The 16142-nt window shown below is 37.2% G+C and overlaps 1 protein-coding gene across 1 annotated transcript in view; it reads left to right on the top strand.

Moving 5' to 3' along the window:
* LOC108523235 (dynein heavy chain 7, axonemal-like) overlaps positions 1-16142 on the top strand; it is a gene marked incomplete at its 5' end in the record, with an annotated part of 190324 nt that overhangs the window by 72753 nt on the left and 101429 nt on the right. The window contains 6 exon segments of the mRNA XM_017863753.1: positions 320-1192; positions 3406-3635; positions 6559-6889; positions 7638-7990; positions 9399-9576; positions 12464-12649. Of these exon segments, the coding sequence (XP_017719242.1) occupies positions 320-1192; positions 3406-3635; positions 6559-6889; positions 7638-7990; positions 9399-9576; positions 12464-12649 (2151 nt within the window).

The raw sequence follows: 16142 nt of genomic DNA on the forward strand, positions 1-16142 counted from the left end.
CATCTGAGCAGCCAGCAAAGGCAGTCACTAACTTCTAAAGGCCTTAAGTCTCTTAGCATCTCTACGTCTACTTCTACCACCCCCAAAATTACCTTTCGTTGATTGATAACTGAATATAACCTTATTATTCTAAATATAGAGTTAAAATTAACATTTAAAATAACACTATTATGAATCAGTCCTGATTATTTGGATATACTTTTAATAAAACCCGCAGAAATTTTCTAATATTTTTTATTACTTGAGATTAGCACAGAAATAACACTTTTTTTAAAAATCAGAAGGAAGTTCCTAAAGCTGCTTTTTAATTATTATACAGGTCCTTCGAGTGTATTATGACCGCCTTCTGGACAATGCAGACAGAAGCTGGCTCATCAACTACATTCAAGAAATTTTGAGAAACTACATGCATGAAGATTTTCATGAGCTTTTTCAACGTTTGGATTTTGATAATGATGGCATAGTGGAAGAAGATGACTTACGCAGCTTAATGTTTTGTGATTTCCATGATCCCAAGAGGGAGGATACCAACTACAGAGAAATCGCAGATGTGGATAATCTTCGAATGATAGTAGAAATTCACCTAGAAGAATACAACAATATAAGCAAAAAACCCATGAACCTTGTCTTGTTTCGATTTGCCATAGAGCACATCAGCAGAATTTCCAGGATCCTGAAGCAACCTCGCAGCCATGCTCTCCTAGTAGGGGTTGGAGGGAGTGGAAGGCAATCTGTCACCAGATTAGCTGCCCACATGGCTGATTATTATGTTTTCCAAGTTGAAATCTCTAAGGGGTATGATACTACTGAATGGCATGAAGATTTAAAAGTGATCTTAAGGAAATGTGCAGAAGGTGAGATGCAGGGTGTCTTCCTGTTTACAGATACTCAAATTAAAAAAGAGTCTTTTCTGGAAGATGTCAATAATCTGCTAAATGCTGGGGAGATTCCAAATCTCTTTGCATTAGATGAGAAACAAGAGATATGTGATAAGATGCGTCAGTTAGATCGCCAGCGGGATAAAACCAAGCAAACAGATGGCAGCCCCATAGCCCTTTTCAACATGTTTATTGATCGTTGCCGCAACCAACTGCATGTGGTCCTTGCCATGAGTCCCATTGGAGATGCATTTCGAAATCGTCTTAGAAAGTTCCCTGCTCTTGTTAACTGCTGTACCATTGACTGGTTTCAGGTATTGTCATGTATATTTTAGACAGACTTCTAGAAATGTTGATTTCCACCCTCATCATGACTTATTTTATAGACTCCCAACCCATAGTTTACCCCAAAATGTAGTTCAGCAGAATCTTCTGATCAGTTATATTTTATGAAATTAAAATTCAAGAAATTATAATAGAAAAGTATTTAAAAGAGTATATGTGATCACTAACTTCAATATATTATAGGAAGTGTTATGATAAAATTGTGTATCAGAGTCCTGACAGGAAACACAGAGCACACTTGAACCCTTCACTGGAGAAAGCATAACGAAGGAACCATTCACAGAGGTGTAGGCAGGGTTAAGGGAACCAAGAGGGGATGTTGGAACACTCAGGAAGTAGTGGGTGGAACAATAGTAGGAAGTGTTACTATGCCCGCTTATAAAAGGGCAGAGGAAGGGAAGAGTGTTACTGGAAGTCAGAGCTTAGAGCTGTGGATATAAGACTGCCCAACAGGAACAGGAACCAGAAACCTAGAACTCAGCTACAGCTGGAAAGGAAGGGAGGATCAAAATACCTGTATGTCTGTCTGCTTCCACCCTGCCCCCACTCTCTTCCCATTAGCTAAACCCAAAGAAGTTAAGAGGAAGAAAGCCAGAGTGACCTTTTTATGTAGTGGACTTCGTACTGGGAAGTACAAGCAGAGCAGAAAAAGGCAGCGAATGGATGGGGGGTACGGAGGAGGGGTGGGGAAGGGGAGTAGCAAAAGGAGAGTACCTAGCTAGATGTGAACAGTAATTCTGGCTTTAACAGCATATCACAATTCATTCTCTACTTGTGTAGTAAGAAATCTGGGCGCTATGGCTGAGATCCTGTGAGGGGTATTTAACAGATAAGCATTTATGACCTTGGAAAGTTTACAGAACCTCTCTGTACCTCCACTTCCTGGTAAAATTATTTCATGCAAAACGTTTATTGAATTCTGTTTTGCTTTGTGGCAAGTCTTAATCTAAAAGCTGGAGATGACGCACATGAAATAGACAAGACCTCTGCTTTCCTTGGGCTTCTTGTCTACAGACAAATAAGCAAAACACAATTTCATTAGACAGGGTAGCAAAAAGGGAGTAAATGCTTTGCTGTTGTGTTTGTTGTTTTGAAACGCAGTCTCACTCTTGTCACCCAGGCTGGAGTCCAGTGGCACAATCTTGGCTCACTGCAACCTCTGCCTGCCAGGTTCAAGCAATTCTCCTGCCTCAGCCTCCCGAGTAGCTGGAATTACAGGTGCCCGCCACCACGCCTGGCTAATTTTGTATTTTAGTAGAGATGGGGTTTCACCATGTTGGCCAGGTTGGTCTTGAACTCCTGACCTCAGGTGATCTGCCCGCCTTGGCCTCCCAAAGTGCTGGGATTATAGATAAATGCTTTTTAAATAAGGGACCAATTATGGGTTTGAAGAGGAAACTGGAAAGACAAGTGTCAGTACTGAGATCTGGGCAGAGAGGATAAACTAGTGAAGTCAAGTGTCTAGACAGAAGGAAGGAGAGGGTGGCAGAAAATCAGTGTGACAGGAGCACAGGAACTGTGGGCGGAAGTGGTATAACAGGTCAGAAATTTGGGAAGGGCCAAATCAAATGGAGATTGGCAAGTTGGTTTGGATTTTAAGAATTCTAGGGAGTCTTTGAATGGTTATAAATTGGGGAGTGTGACATGAGCTGATTTATATTTTGAAAAGAGCACTCTTGCAGCTATGTAGAGAATACAAGCAGTTAGGATGCTATTGGAATCTTCCAGGCAGATGATAGTGGAGGCTTGAATTGGGATGATTGAGGTGGATAAAAAAAGAAGAGAAAGGATTTGGAAGCTGTTTCAGGAATGATGCCTACATCATTCTCAGGGAAATGTTAGGATAATTAAATGAGATGGTACCAGTAAAATGCATACAGAAATAGACTTTCCATAAATTTAGTTCATTTGCCTTTTCTTTCTCCTGCAACACTCATGAACAATTTCTCTAATCTCAGAACAAACCACAGACAGTGAGTGTTATATGCACTAAGTAGCTCCTGCCTCCCTGCCCTAAGCATGCAAGTCCTTGGGAAAGTTCCTTATGAAATTGTCTTCCCCACACCATCCCTCACACTATTCCCCTTCATCCCCAACATCCCTAAGTTGTAAAGGGCTGCAGTAGTAACAGATCCAGATTTGTAATCTTAATAAAGTGCTAAAGCATTTATCTTACATTTAGTCATGGCCTGAAGATGCACTCCAGGCAGTTGCCTCACGGTTCTTGGAAGAAATTGAAATGTCAGAGGAAATAAGAGATGGCTGTATCGACATGTGTAAAAGCTTCCACACTTCTACTATAAATTTATCCAAATCTTTCTTTGTTGAACTTCAAAGATACAATTATGTGACTCCTACCTCTTACCTCGAATTAATCTCCACCTTCAAACTGTTGTTAGAAAAGAAAAGAAGGTAAAAATCCAATTTCATGTTTCTAAGTAAGCTAGGGCAAATTAAATATACTTATGTGTGCAAAAATGACATAAATATGATGTAATAGAGATTTATTTCACAGAAATATACTGTGAGTTTTGTTACATCTTTAAATGATTTAATCCACAAACATTTTGAGTGTAGGGAGGGGTCTTATCCTTCTCATATGGGTACATTGCCTAGCACATCGTAGATGCATAATCACTCTTGGAAGAATGAAGATATTCCAACCAGAGCTGTGAATATTGAGTAAACACTACTAGAGAGTGGTTTTTCTCTGATAAATAATTAGGTAATAGTTAAACCCTCTCTTTGGATACTGAACAGCTGAGACTCTAGGGAGGGACAGTCACTCTCTAATAAGCTCTCATTTGAAAACATCAATATAAACATGAGTAAACTTACCTGCTATAGAAAGTGTCGATGTGAGTTTTTTTAATGTTCTGGAAGGTGACTTTTGTGTGCATAAAAGTTTATTCAAATATTTCTTTTGTTCCAAAATTAAAATTCAGTATGTATATTACAAAATTTAAAACATTATAACATTAAGGTAGAAAGTAGAAAGTTTGGAACATTTTAGTGGTTACCTTTAAAGGGAACCTTGGATTAATGTGTGGCTCCATTCAAAAGCTTTTTTAAATAAAATTTTTAATATGGTATTTATATTTCCCTTTCAAGTTCTGATTTGACAAATCAAACATGACTAGATACTTAAATAATTTATAAGCCTAGTATTTTAAACATATACATATGGTAAGGCTTAAGTACTTTTAAATGTTTGAATATTATCTACAAATTAATATGATTTTTACTTAAAAACAAATGTAAATTTACTGCTCAGATACATGATTTATATTGGAAGCTCAAGCTTGCTCCATGAATGGAACAGACCAAATTCTTTTAAAGATTAAAAAGAATACATAAAACAACAAATGTGCACAGATAATATAAAAATATGAATACTATGAGTTTGATTTTTGTATATATTTCTATGGTTAATTCTAAATCTTCCTGTGGTTAACCTACTATCTCAAGCATTCTGAAGGACCTTTTCTCATACTGGGCAGCATGCTACCTGGATATGGATATGACACTCCTCATCTGTATTCATAGTGACTGTGGCTGTGCCCTCCCAACCAGGACTGTCGTAGTCACTGTGGTCTACCACCCTGCGTTTGAATCATACCTTTAGGAATTTGTCAACTACCTTGTGAAATCTGCAGCGCCCACCGTGACTGCTGCATAGCTTGACTGGAATTCATTATTTCTTTGGCTCTCAAGATAATTGTCTTTCTGTGTCAAGCTTATGATCTTTAACATAATGGAATCTTGCTTTTTTTCATATTTTCTTATCCAGGAGGATCAAAAGCTCTTGGAGATTGATTAAATTTTGGGTATCACTCATGGCTTTTGTTTGACTGTGCACTCACAATAGTAAGGCCACCCTAACAAAAGGAGGATTATAAAATGAGATACAAACTTATAGGAAGAGTTTAAACTTATTGGTTATAAGTTTTAAAGTTACAAGGTTATAAGTTCAAACTTACAGGTTGAAAGAGTCATAGTTTTAAGGTATTTTCAAATACTCTTATTTGCCTTTCAAATTTTCCTTTTCAAATTTTTTCTTTTCAAAATTCCTTGCAAACGAAAAAAAAAAAAAGGATATTAATTTATTTCTCCTTTACCTCAACTAGAATTCCTACCCTATGATTATTCTTCCCATAATAACTAAAGCCTTCAGGTCCCGATAGCAAGGTAGTGCTGTAACCTAGAAGCACGTTTTCAGGTTACCTGGCAGGAAATCTGTGGTTAAGCTAGCAAAGCGCCACTTGGGATTAGCCACAATATTGAAACTGTCTCAGGCTGGCAGGAATGAGACCTTTGCCATGCTCGTTGCACAAGGTTTCAGCTGAAACCAGACTCATGATAATACAGTACCATACGCTCGGTGCCCTCTGTGCCCATTACTCTCTAATACTTTGCTTGCTCAGACAGAATTTGACATGTGACAAAAACATGGCATGCTCTAACTTACGAATTTTTTTAAAACAAAAATTGCAATCCTTTCAGTGTTCTCCAGGTTACCTTTTCCAGCTCAAGCCAGTTCCTTACTACTCCAGTCTGTTTTTGGAAGGGGATTTTAAAAGCATGTCCTTTTTTTTACTTGGAAACATTATGGTATATCAAGTATTTTAAAATAAAATTATAAAGAAGAGTTTTCTTTATGGAGAAATTCATATATATTTGCAGATAAATGCAGATTAAATTTTTAAGCACATTACAATATTTAACTTTTAAAATATGCTAAAATGTTACATTATTTCTCATCATTTGTTATTACTTTGTAATCATTTTGCACCAAACAGGGTATTGAGCTTTATGATCTGCTCTATTTGTTACTTTTCCTTTAATAAAACAAATCTCTGTTTCAAGATGTAAAATATATGTTAAAATCATTTTTTCACATTTGGAAACATTCACAGTAATATATTTTGAGCACTGAAGTGTGTTTAAAATAAGTGATCATAAAAAGGTTTAAAGCAGCAGTAGTGTTGCTGGAACCAACTTACCAACTTTAGAAGTACATCATTCATTTTGATATAGGATACTCCTTGCCTCATCTCCAGTGTATTTATTCTTTTGAATTTCTGTTGTATGACTTGATAATGTATAGGTACTGAAAACACAAAAATGAATAAAACATGCTGTCTGCTCTGAATTGTGCACAAATCCAATGTTCTAGGTTTCATGTTTTGACAGATTGTCATATATATGAAAATCTTTTAGACCACTCCTGTAGTTATGTCTTGAAAAAGACTAGCAAGCTCAAAAACACTTAGGTTTTCCTTAATGTAGGATACAGAACCTCATGATTAACTTTGTTTTATCCATTTTCTTTCAGTGAAGTAATGAAAATGAAAAAGAGATATCAAGTGGGTTTGGAGAAACTGGATTCTGCTTCATCTCAAGTAGCCACAATGCAGATGGAGTTGGGGGCACTACAACCTCAATTAAAAGTTGCTAGCAAAGAGGTTGATGAAATGATGATAATGATTGAGAAAGAGTCTGCAGAAGTTGCCAAAACTGAAAAAATAGTGAAAGCTGATGAAACAATAGCAAACGAACAAGCTATGGCTTCCAAAGCCATCAAAGATGAGTGTGATGCTGACCTGGCAGGTGCCTTGCCAATATTAGAGTCAGCATTGGCTGCTCTTGATACTCTTACTGCACAGGTAAGAGCTTCGCCATACACTTTCTAGGACACATGTCATCACAGCCCAAGAAATAAAGTAGCATTGTGTTCTAGTCTAGTTTGTCTCTCCAAATTAGCCTGCAAATTTAATGAAGCTGAAATCATTTTGAAATTGGCAAAAGAATTCCCTAATTGACCTGAAAAGAAATGCATGTGCATGCAAAACACCTTTGAAATGGAAGAAAGCTGCTAGATGTTATAACTTACCATAAAGCAACAGTTATTTCAGGAACTTCATATATCTTTGCACTACAGTAATCAACAAAGGCATAAGACTTGAGATTATATTTTGGTTTAAGGGGTACCTTTTTCATATTTAGACACTCTTGTCATTGGGATGCATGTTATAGAGCATGTGATAAAGTATTGTGTTAATTTTGTCAGTGATTTTTTTGGGGATACGTAAAATAATGTGTTTTATAATACTTTATTTTGCAATAGCAGTGTCTTAGATTTCATGAAGTGTATTAAAAGTTAAGATGTGAAACAGGAATATTTTAATTTAGAAAGATAAAAGTTGATTTTTAAAATAAATAGTGCAGAGAATTTTGGCTAAACTTTTGGGTGGGACTCGGGAGAAGAGTGTCAGTGCAGTTCTGTTACTGTCATCATTTCTACCCAGTGAACACAGTGAGTTTCTGTGTGCTTAGTTTGAAAATAAGGACCATTTACAATTACTGTATAAACAAATGTGTCTTTTAAAATAATTAACATGTTGTTATTTCAAGGATATTACAGTGGTAAAATCCATGAAGAGTCCTCCTGCTGGTGTCAAGCTTGTTATGGAAGCTATATGCATCTTGAAAGGAATCAAAGCTGACAAAATCCCTGACCCGACAGGCTCAGGGAAAAAAATTGAGGATTTCTGGGGCCCAGCTAAGAGACTTCTTGGTGACATGAGGTTTCTACAGTCACTTCATGAATATGACAAGGACAATATTCCTCCAGCTTATATGAATATCATAAGAAAAAATTATATTCCAAATCCAGATTTTGTACCAGAAAAAATCAGAAATGCTTCCACAGCGGCCGAAGGTCTGTGCAAGTGGGTCATAGCAATGGATTCATATGATAAGTAAGTGCTGATACAAAGAAACCTGGCTGGTATGTTTTATCTTCACTTTTGGTCAGTTAGACAGTATGAAATTTAAAAGTTATGTAAGTGAGAGAGGCTCCTTGAAAAATCCTGTCTGAATCTGCTTTGTGTTTGCATATTTACTGGAGGCAAGATTATGCCAACTAATAGTATAATACAGTGATTCTTAAACTTTTGGGCTCAGGAACCGTTTATACTCTTAAAAGTGTTGAAGACCCCAAAAGATTTTGTTTATTTACCATATTAGAAATTAAAATGGAAAATTTTTTGAAGTGTTTGTTAATTCATTTTGAAAAGCAATAAAATGTTACGTGTTAATATAAGTGACTTATTTTATTTTTTATAAATTCATGTTTTCTTTAAAAAATAGAAAAAAAATGATAACAGTGATATTTTATTATACCTTTACAAGTCTCTTTAATGTGTGGTCTAATGTAAGATAGCCAGACACCAAAATCTGCTTCTTCGCTCATTCTGTTGCAATATGTTGTTTTGATTACAATTAAAGAAAATCCACCATCACATAGAGGTTTAGTTGGACAAGGGAAGACCTTATGAGCTCCCTAAAGGGGCAAGTGTCATCAAGATCCCCAGGGGTCCTTGGACCACACTTTAAAAACTGCTGGCATAATATATATTATTGTGAAATAAGGAGCATTTTTTGATGATCATATGAGAACCGGTTATATCATATACAAAGCAGAGTAATTATTGTTTTTTCAAAAAACAACTGTCACAGGATGTTTTTCAAACTCATATCCAATTTTAATCATTCTATATATATAGTACTATATATGTTTCAGACCATGATATATTAGTTAATGATTAATTTAATGTTTGTTAGATAACATGACTGACTCCATTTTCCAGATACTAGGGAGAGAATTTAGACCCATCCTTTTTCCTATATAATTCCTTTTATTACCACATACATATTTATAGGATAACCATTTTTGGTTGAGGATGTATTCTAGGATTTGAGGATTTTTTTAAAATAAAATGACAAAGATAAAAGATACCTCACTTTTTCCTCATCAAAACTAACCTTTATCATTGCAATTAGGCTTCTACTAACATTGTAATACTCTACTTGAATATCCTACTCTTCTTTCAGAAAGATATCAAAATTCATACTGGCAAAATGTTTTTTTGAGTAAAAGTATTATTTTAAAACACTATGTATATTTGATGTCTATTTTAATGGCCATTTCTTATGTCCAGGATCAAGCTTGGATGATTCTTAGATAAAACATGGAATATAGAAATCAGTTTAGATTTTTGCATAAAGAAGTGTTTTGAGTCACAGTAAGGATATTAGAAAAGTAAATTCAGTGGTGGAAAGTGTACTGGAATATTAAATGAATATTTAATTTTCAATTTTACTTTTGCAGAGTGGCAAAATAGTAGCTCCCAAAAAGATAAAACTGGCTGCAGCTGAAGGGGAGCTTAAAATTGCCATGGATGGTCTTAGAAAGAAGCAGGCAGCCCTTAAGGAAGTTCAGGACAAGCTGGCCAGGCTTCAAGACACACTTGAATTAAATAAACAAAAGAAGGCTGACTTGGAAAACCAGGTATGTGCTGATATAGAAAAAGATGGACAAATTCTCAATTATCGTAACTAAGAATGATGTTCATAGTAGCATGTAACACACCAGTCCTGTTTCTTTCCTGGTCAGGGATTGGCAAACTATGGCCCGCAGGCCACATCTGCCCGTCGCCTGTTTTTGTATGGCCCAAGAGCTAATAATAGTTTTGACATTTTAAAATAATTACATATTAATGGCCGTATAAGTACCCATGTAATACATAAATATCCTCAATTCTGCTGCTTGGCTCACGAAAACTAAAATACTTATTCTCTGGGCTCTTCCAATATATATATATATATATGCCAGTCTCTCTAGCTTAGATTACTAGAATATTGAGCTAGATTATTTAATCATTTTTCACTTTGCAAGTAAGGAAATTGAGAACCAAAATGTTAAGTGATTTAGGTTGTATGGCAGAGCAGAAATTAGAACTCAATACTCAGAACCATACAGTATCTACTAAAAATGTTTTCAAGACTAAAAATATTACTCTCAATTAGTGATACCATTTGGAAAAATTAACTGCTGAAGTCTGATTACGGTCCAGAAAAAGGTCATAATATTTTATAACGGTCAACATTTATTGAATGCTTATTATGTACAAGAGCCTGTTGTTTCAAGAACATTACATATTATACCATTTATTCTCACAATAACCTTTTGAGGGAAGTAATCATTGTGTACCATTTTGAAGAAAGTACAGAACAGAAAGATCAAGCAACTTGTCCATCATCGACCCAGCTTCTGAACATTAAGTCTAAGACCTGAACTCAGGCAGCCTGACTCTAATAGCTGTACTCTTTCCAGAACACCAGACTTTGTCTTTCTATAGTATCTATCCTGTATTCTGTATTTGCACAAATGTAAGACATTATGCTAATCTTAAAAGTGTAACCTATTATGGCATGATTTTTGAATGATCAGTTTTAGTTTAATATCAATAAATGGTTATGCAGTTGCCCTCTTTAAACGTTTTGCAACTCTCCTATATGTTTGAAAATTTTATTTATTTTTTATAATAAAATGTTAGAAACTTACGGTAATATGAAATGAACATATGCATTTATGTGTATTAAAAATGTGCTTTTGGAGGTAAAATTTTAGCTAAAATATTTTACTTAGACTTAGTAGTTTCCTGGATGGGCAACTTTGTCATAATCTAAAGACTGATTCAGTTTATCATAAACCTTTGTTGAAATGAAGAATAGGTGAGGAAAGAAAACTAAGAAAGCAAAAGTTCATTTAAAGAGGGAAAATTAAAATTTAGGAAGTATCACACATACTACAATTACATACCATTTGCTTTGCTTTTTTCAAACCTATCTGTAGATAAACTGATACAGAATCATGCATCTTTTAATCTAAAATCATTGACTTAATATAAATGGTTTTTTTTTTTTTTTTTTTTTTTTCTTTTTTTTTTGAGACGGAGTCTCGCTCTGTCGCCCAGGCTGGAGTGCAGTGGCCGGATCTCAGCTCACTGCAAGCTCCGCCTCCCGGGTTCACGCCATTCTCCTGCCTCAGCCTCCCGAGCAGCTGGGACTACAGGCGCCCACAACCACGCCCGGCTAGTTTTTTTATTTTTTAGTAGAGACGGGGTTTCACCGTGTTAGCCAGGATGGTCTTGATCTCCTGACCTCGTGATCCGCCCGTCTCGGCCTCCCAAAGTGCTGGGATTACAGGCTTGAGCCACCGCGCCCGGTGACTTAATATAAATGTTAGTAACATTAGTAAAAAGCATAAGCCAAATTCTTATTCCAAAATAACCTAAATGTCTTTGCTTTTATAGATTGTTGAATTTCTCTTTTCATGTAAATTATTTTTTAACATCATGATAAGCTTTATTTAATCTCATCTTCTTCCAAGAATAATGATGTTAAGGCACTTAAAAATTTAATAAAAATAATTTACATATTCTGCTGGAATACTGCTATTGTGTGAACTGAAATAACTTTTCACCAAGTTTGCACCTTAGTAATTATCTCTTTTTTATCATATTGCTTAATTACATATAATCATATTTGGTTGATAGTCTTATGCACCAAATAGGCTCTCAGCTATTGATCGATGTCCTAATTTAAGCTGAATTACAAGTGCCTGAGTGACACAGTTTAACAACCTGAAAATTGTCCTTTGTAAATAATCATAAATTATTAAAACTTTTAAGCATTTAACCTTTAAGACCATGATAAAATCAACCATAAGTTAAATGAGGGGAAAATGTTTGTAGAATATTTAAAATAAAATGCATCTAGATATTTAAAATGGAGGGAAAACATCTATATTTGCAGAATAATGTCCTTTATTAATTAACTTTCAGTATCCTGTACTGTATGTCATTTCCTTAAATAGAGCTGTTCTTTGCATTATGTGATAAATACTCATTCATTATTAATTTCATGAATTATATTAGACACTTTATATTTACATTATATTTATATTAGGCAGAAGTCTAATTAAAAATAATAATTTACACCGGGCGTGGTGGCTCACTCCTGTAATCCCAGCACTTTGGGAGGCCGAGGCGGGTGGATCACAGGGTCAGAAGATCGAGACCATCCTGGCTAACACAGTGAAAACCTGTCTCTACTAAAAATACAAAAAAATTAGCCGGGTGTGCTGGCAGGCGCCTGTAGTCCCAGCTACTTGGGAGGCTGAGACAGGAGAATGACGTGAACCTGGGAGGCAGAGCTTGCAGTGAGCCGAGATTGCGCCACTGCACTCCAGCCTGGGCCACAGAGCCAGACTCTGTCTCAAAAATAATAATAATAAATAAATAATAATAATTTACTTCTGAGGGTAAAATCTTGCAGAATTTTTAACTTATTGTACTTGTAAATGCTGATAAACGCTCACTTTTATTTTTGAGGTTGACCTGTGCAGCAAAAAATTAGAACGAGCTGAACAGTTGATTGGAGGCCTTGGAGGTGAGAAAACTCGATGGAGCCACACAGCTCTGGAGCTAGGGCAGCTGTACATCAACTTGACTGGGGATATCCTCATTTCCTCAGGAGTGGTTGCTTATCTCGGAGCCTTCACATCTACCTACAGACAGGTAAGGGACGCTACTCCATCTCTTCCTGACCCTCTGCCCATCACAGCCAGTATTACCCTTCAAGGTTTTGTTTTACTTTGGTTTCAGTTTTTTGGTAAGTACAGCGAGGAAGATATTTTTACATGATTTCTACTTGTGTATTTTAGTTATTGTATAAATTAGCTGGTAGCCAAAAGACGCCATGTAATACACTCTTCAAAATCTAATTGTGTTAAAACAAAATATCTAATTTAAAATGTAATGTGAAAATGGGGAGTCTCTGAACCTATTCTAGTTTGGGGCTGCCTGATTAAAAATGAAAAATTTTTTTAAAAAAGTAATGGGAAAATGGTACCCTTTACTGATAAAATCTCAGTTCCTAAGCAAGTACTGTAAAAAGGTATCAGGGACTCTCTCTCTCTCTCTCTCTCTCTCTCTCTCTCTCTCTCTCTCTCTCCTTTTTCTTCTGTGTGTGTATGTGTGTGTGTGTGAGTGTGTGTGTGAGTGTGTGTGTGTGTGTGCGTGTACTTCATCAGCTGTTTCCTATCAGTCTCAATAACAAGCCATTTCAAAATCTTTTCATAGAATGAAACTTGAGGGGAGGAAAAGGTGAGCCTGCCTAAAACCCTGTTGATAAGTGGCTTTGTTCCTTAGAAAACAAACACCACATTCCCTGCCTTGCTTCCCACTTCTCTGACTGATTCTGCCTCTTTCTTCTCCCTGGCCCAACACCTAACCCTAGGAGTTAATCCTAATTATTCTTCCTGCTTTTCTCTTCCACTTTTTAGTTTTTACTGAATGAGAGACCCAGCATACTCTTCAGCTCTTTGCAGAAAAATGGAACTGGAATCCAACCGGGATCATGGCCCTATCAAAGCAGGCAGAGAGATTTAGAAAAATTAAGATAACTAAAAGAAAAAATGGGAGGGATGATAATGAGAATAAAAGAAGGGAGGAATTCAGAACATTTGGCAATAGTTTTTGGTGTCAAACGAGAAACAGTACATGTTAAGTCCCCTTTGTGTAGGGCTTTATAATTTCACTGAGCTTTGGCTTGCACATGGTCTCAGTTGAGCCTCATTTAATTTCAACACTGTCTCCTGAGGAGGGTTGACTCTTGCTGCCACTGTTATCCTTTAATTGGTGGTGGTGTTTTTAACTAAATGTTTGAAACCCTCACCTAGTGGATGCTTCTGTCTTTAGCACTCGGTGGTTACCTGCATCCTAATTTAGCACTCTTCCTACTCTCCTACATTGACATTTTGAACAATAAAAGGAGTGGCTTCAGCCACCCCTACCTTTCCCTGCTGGTTCAGAGCACACCCCTCAGTGTCTGCACTGGCTCCTGTCTAGCATTCCAGAGCTCAACAGAAAGTGTATTAGCACTACCTAGTGCACTAGCAGAATCCACTTTACCCAGTAGTTGGAGAGCTAGATGTATCATCCTCCCAACCAGGCCTTCTCTGACAGACTCACTCCAAGGGACTGCATCTTCTGACTTTGCCATCATCACCTGGCTACGGTCAGAATCGGGGGCTGCTAGTCAGACCACCACACAAATGCTTCAAGGGTGTCTTAAGCACCTGAACTGAGACTTTGGAAATTTACTGGCAGACACAAAGCCACATTCAACTTAGACACAAGACATGCCAAAGCTCAGAGTGCTTTCTGTGAACTCATTCACTGTCCGAACCCTTGATTCAAGTAGTCACTTCATCCCATGCCACCTCATCTCTGTGAAGGATTGAAGGCAATTTTATTCCTTCCTTGCTTCACTAGATCAACCTAAGTTTTTACTTTCCTTAACAATTCTCTCATGTCACTCTCACATCACAGGAAGGAATTCCTGTGGATTAAGTCTCTGAGTCCCATTTTGTCATCTTTACTCTTTAATCTGTTTCTCTCAGGTCAAAACAGCGAGCAGTTTATTTCCAATCAAAACTGTCTCATTCAGTTCTCAGCGTAAGGGTTGGATGGCAAACATCAGGGTTTCCTGGCTTCTGTGTGCTTTCACACTCAACAACTAGCACCTGTGGCTCTTTCTGTCAGACTTCCCTTGGGTTCCTAGAACCCACTTTACCCAATGTTTGGAGAGCAAGAAGTGCCTGGGAATGTACTTGCCTCTTGAGCAGCCCTTAATGAATAATTGAAGGGAGCATGGGAGCCTCTCTCCCTTCCCTCTGGTTGCGACAGCTCCAAGGAATAGCTTACACTATGGAGGTTCCCTGTGGCATCTAATGAGGCCACCTGCTGCAGAACTTAGGCTGGTCCTTTATTGGCTTCTACTCCTTCTTGTCATGCTTCCTCCTGCATCCTTTCCTCAGCATGTCACCTCATAGGAATCTTCATCCCACAGTCTGCTTCAGGGAACCCAAACTAAGAGGCCTACAAAATGTGGTCCTTTTCTGACATCAAAGGGTTTCAAGTCTCTAGATATCAAGGGCCCTCAATAAATAGCTGCATTTCCCCTCCAAACTTGAATATGAGTAGTCGTCAATTATTTATCAACTCTTTTATAGAGTTCCTGGCACTTTTCATGAATAAAACATAGAAAACTCCAATTCTTCCAGGGTAACTGGGCTCACAGCACTCAATTACAATGCCTGTGCCAATTCCCAAAACAGAATCCTACAGTGCTATTAAGAACATACAAGCCCTGGATTTGAATTAATTTGAACCTTCTAATTGAACTTTATCTGCCAATAACCAAAGTTGAAACTATTTTAATGGTGTTGGGTATTTTCACCAAGATGACACTCTTAATGGCCGGTTTTCCACTTCTACCATCTCTCTATCTCCCTTTTTTTTTCATGACCTTATGCCAGCAAATCCACCATCTACCTCATCACCTGCTTACCAGCCAAGGCCATTGGCTTGAATTTTGAGATGCTTGTTCAGAGTCCTCCATGCTCATTTTGGTTGTTCTCTGATACTACACCCTTGTAAACATGTAATTAGGCCTCTTAAATTGCTAATCCAGAGTTCGTCTGTGGTAACATACTATAACTGTCAATTCTAAACAGAGCATTCTGCAGAAAATATTGCTTCTATTTTCTCTACTTCTTCCCTATGTCACAGGCTAGCATGCCTACTCCAGCATCAGGCTAGATCCAAGAAAGCTTGCAGACCTCTCCAAAATGTCTGTAGGCCAACCTACAGCCTGAAAACAAATAGAACAAAACATGCCAGTAGTGCTGGGTGAGGTGGCTCACACCTGTAATCCCAGCACTTTGGGAGGCTGAGGTGGGCAGACTGCTTGAGCTCAGGAGTTTGAGACCAGCCTAGGGAACATAGTACAACCCTGTCTCTACAAAAAAATATAAGAAATTATCCGGGCATGGTGGTGTGTGCCTGTAGTCCCAGTCCTACTTGGAGGCTGAGGTGGGAGGATTGCTTGAGCCCAGGAGGCAGAGGTTGCAGTGAGCCAAAATCATGCCACTGCACTCCAGCCTGGGTGACAGAGTGAGATTCCATCTCAAAATAAAATAAAAAAAAAAAAAAAAAAAAAAAAAAA

The sequence above is a fragment of the Rhinopithecus bieti genome, unplaced genomic scaffold, assembly GCF_001698545.2.
Source record: "Rhinopithecus bieti isolate Rb0 unplaced genomic scaffold, ASM169854v2 scaffold_64265, whole genome shotgun sequence".
NCBI classification, from domain to species: domain Eukaryota; kingdom Metazoa; phylum Chordata; class Mammalia; order Primates; family Cercopithecidae; genus Rhinopithecus; species Rhinopithecus bieti.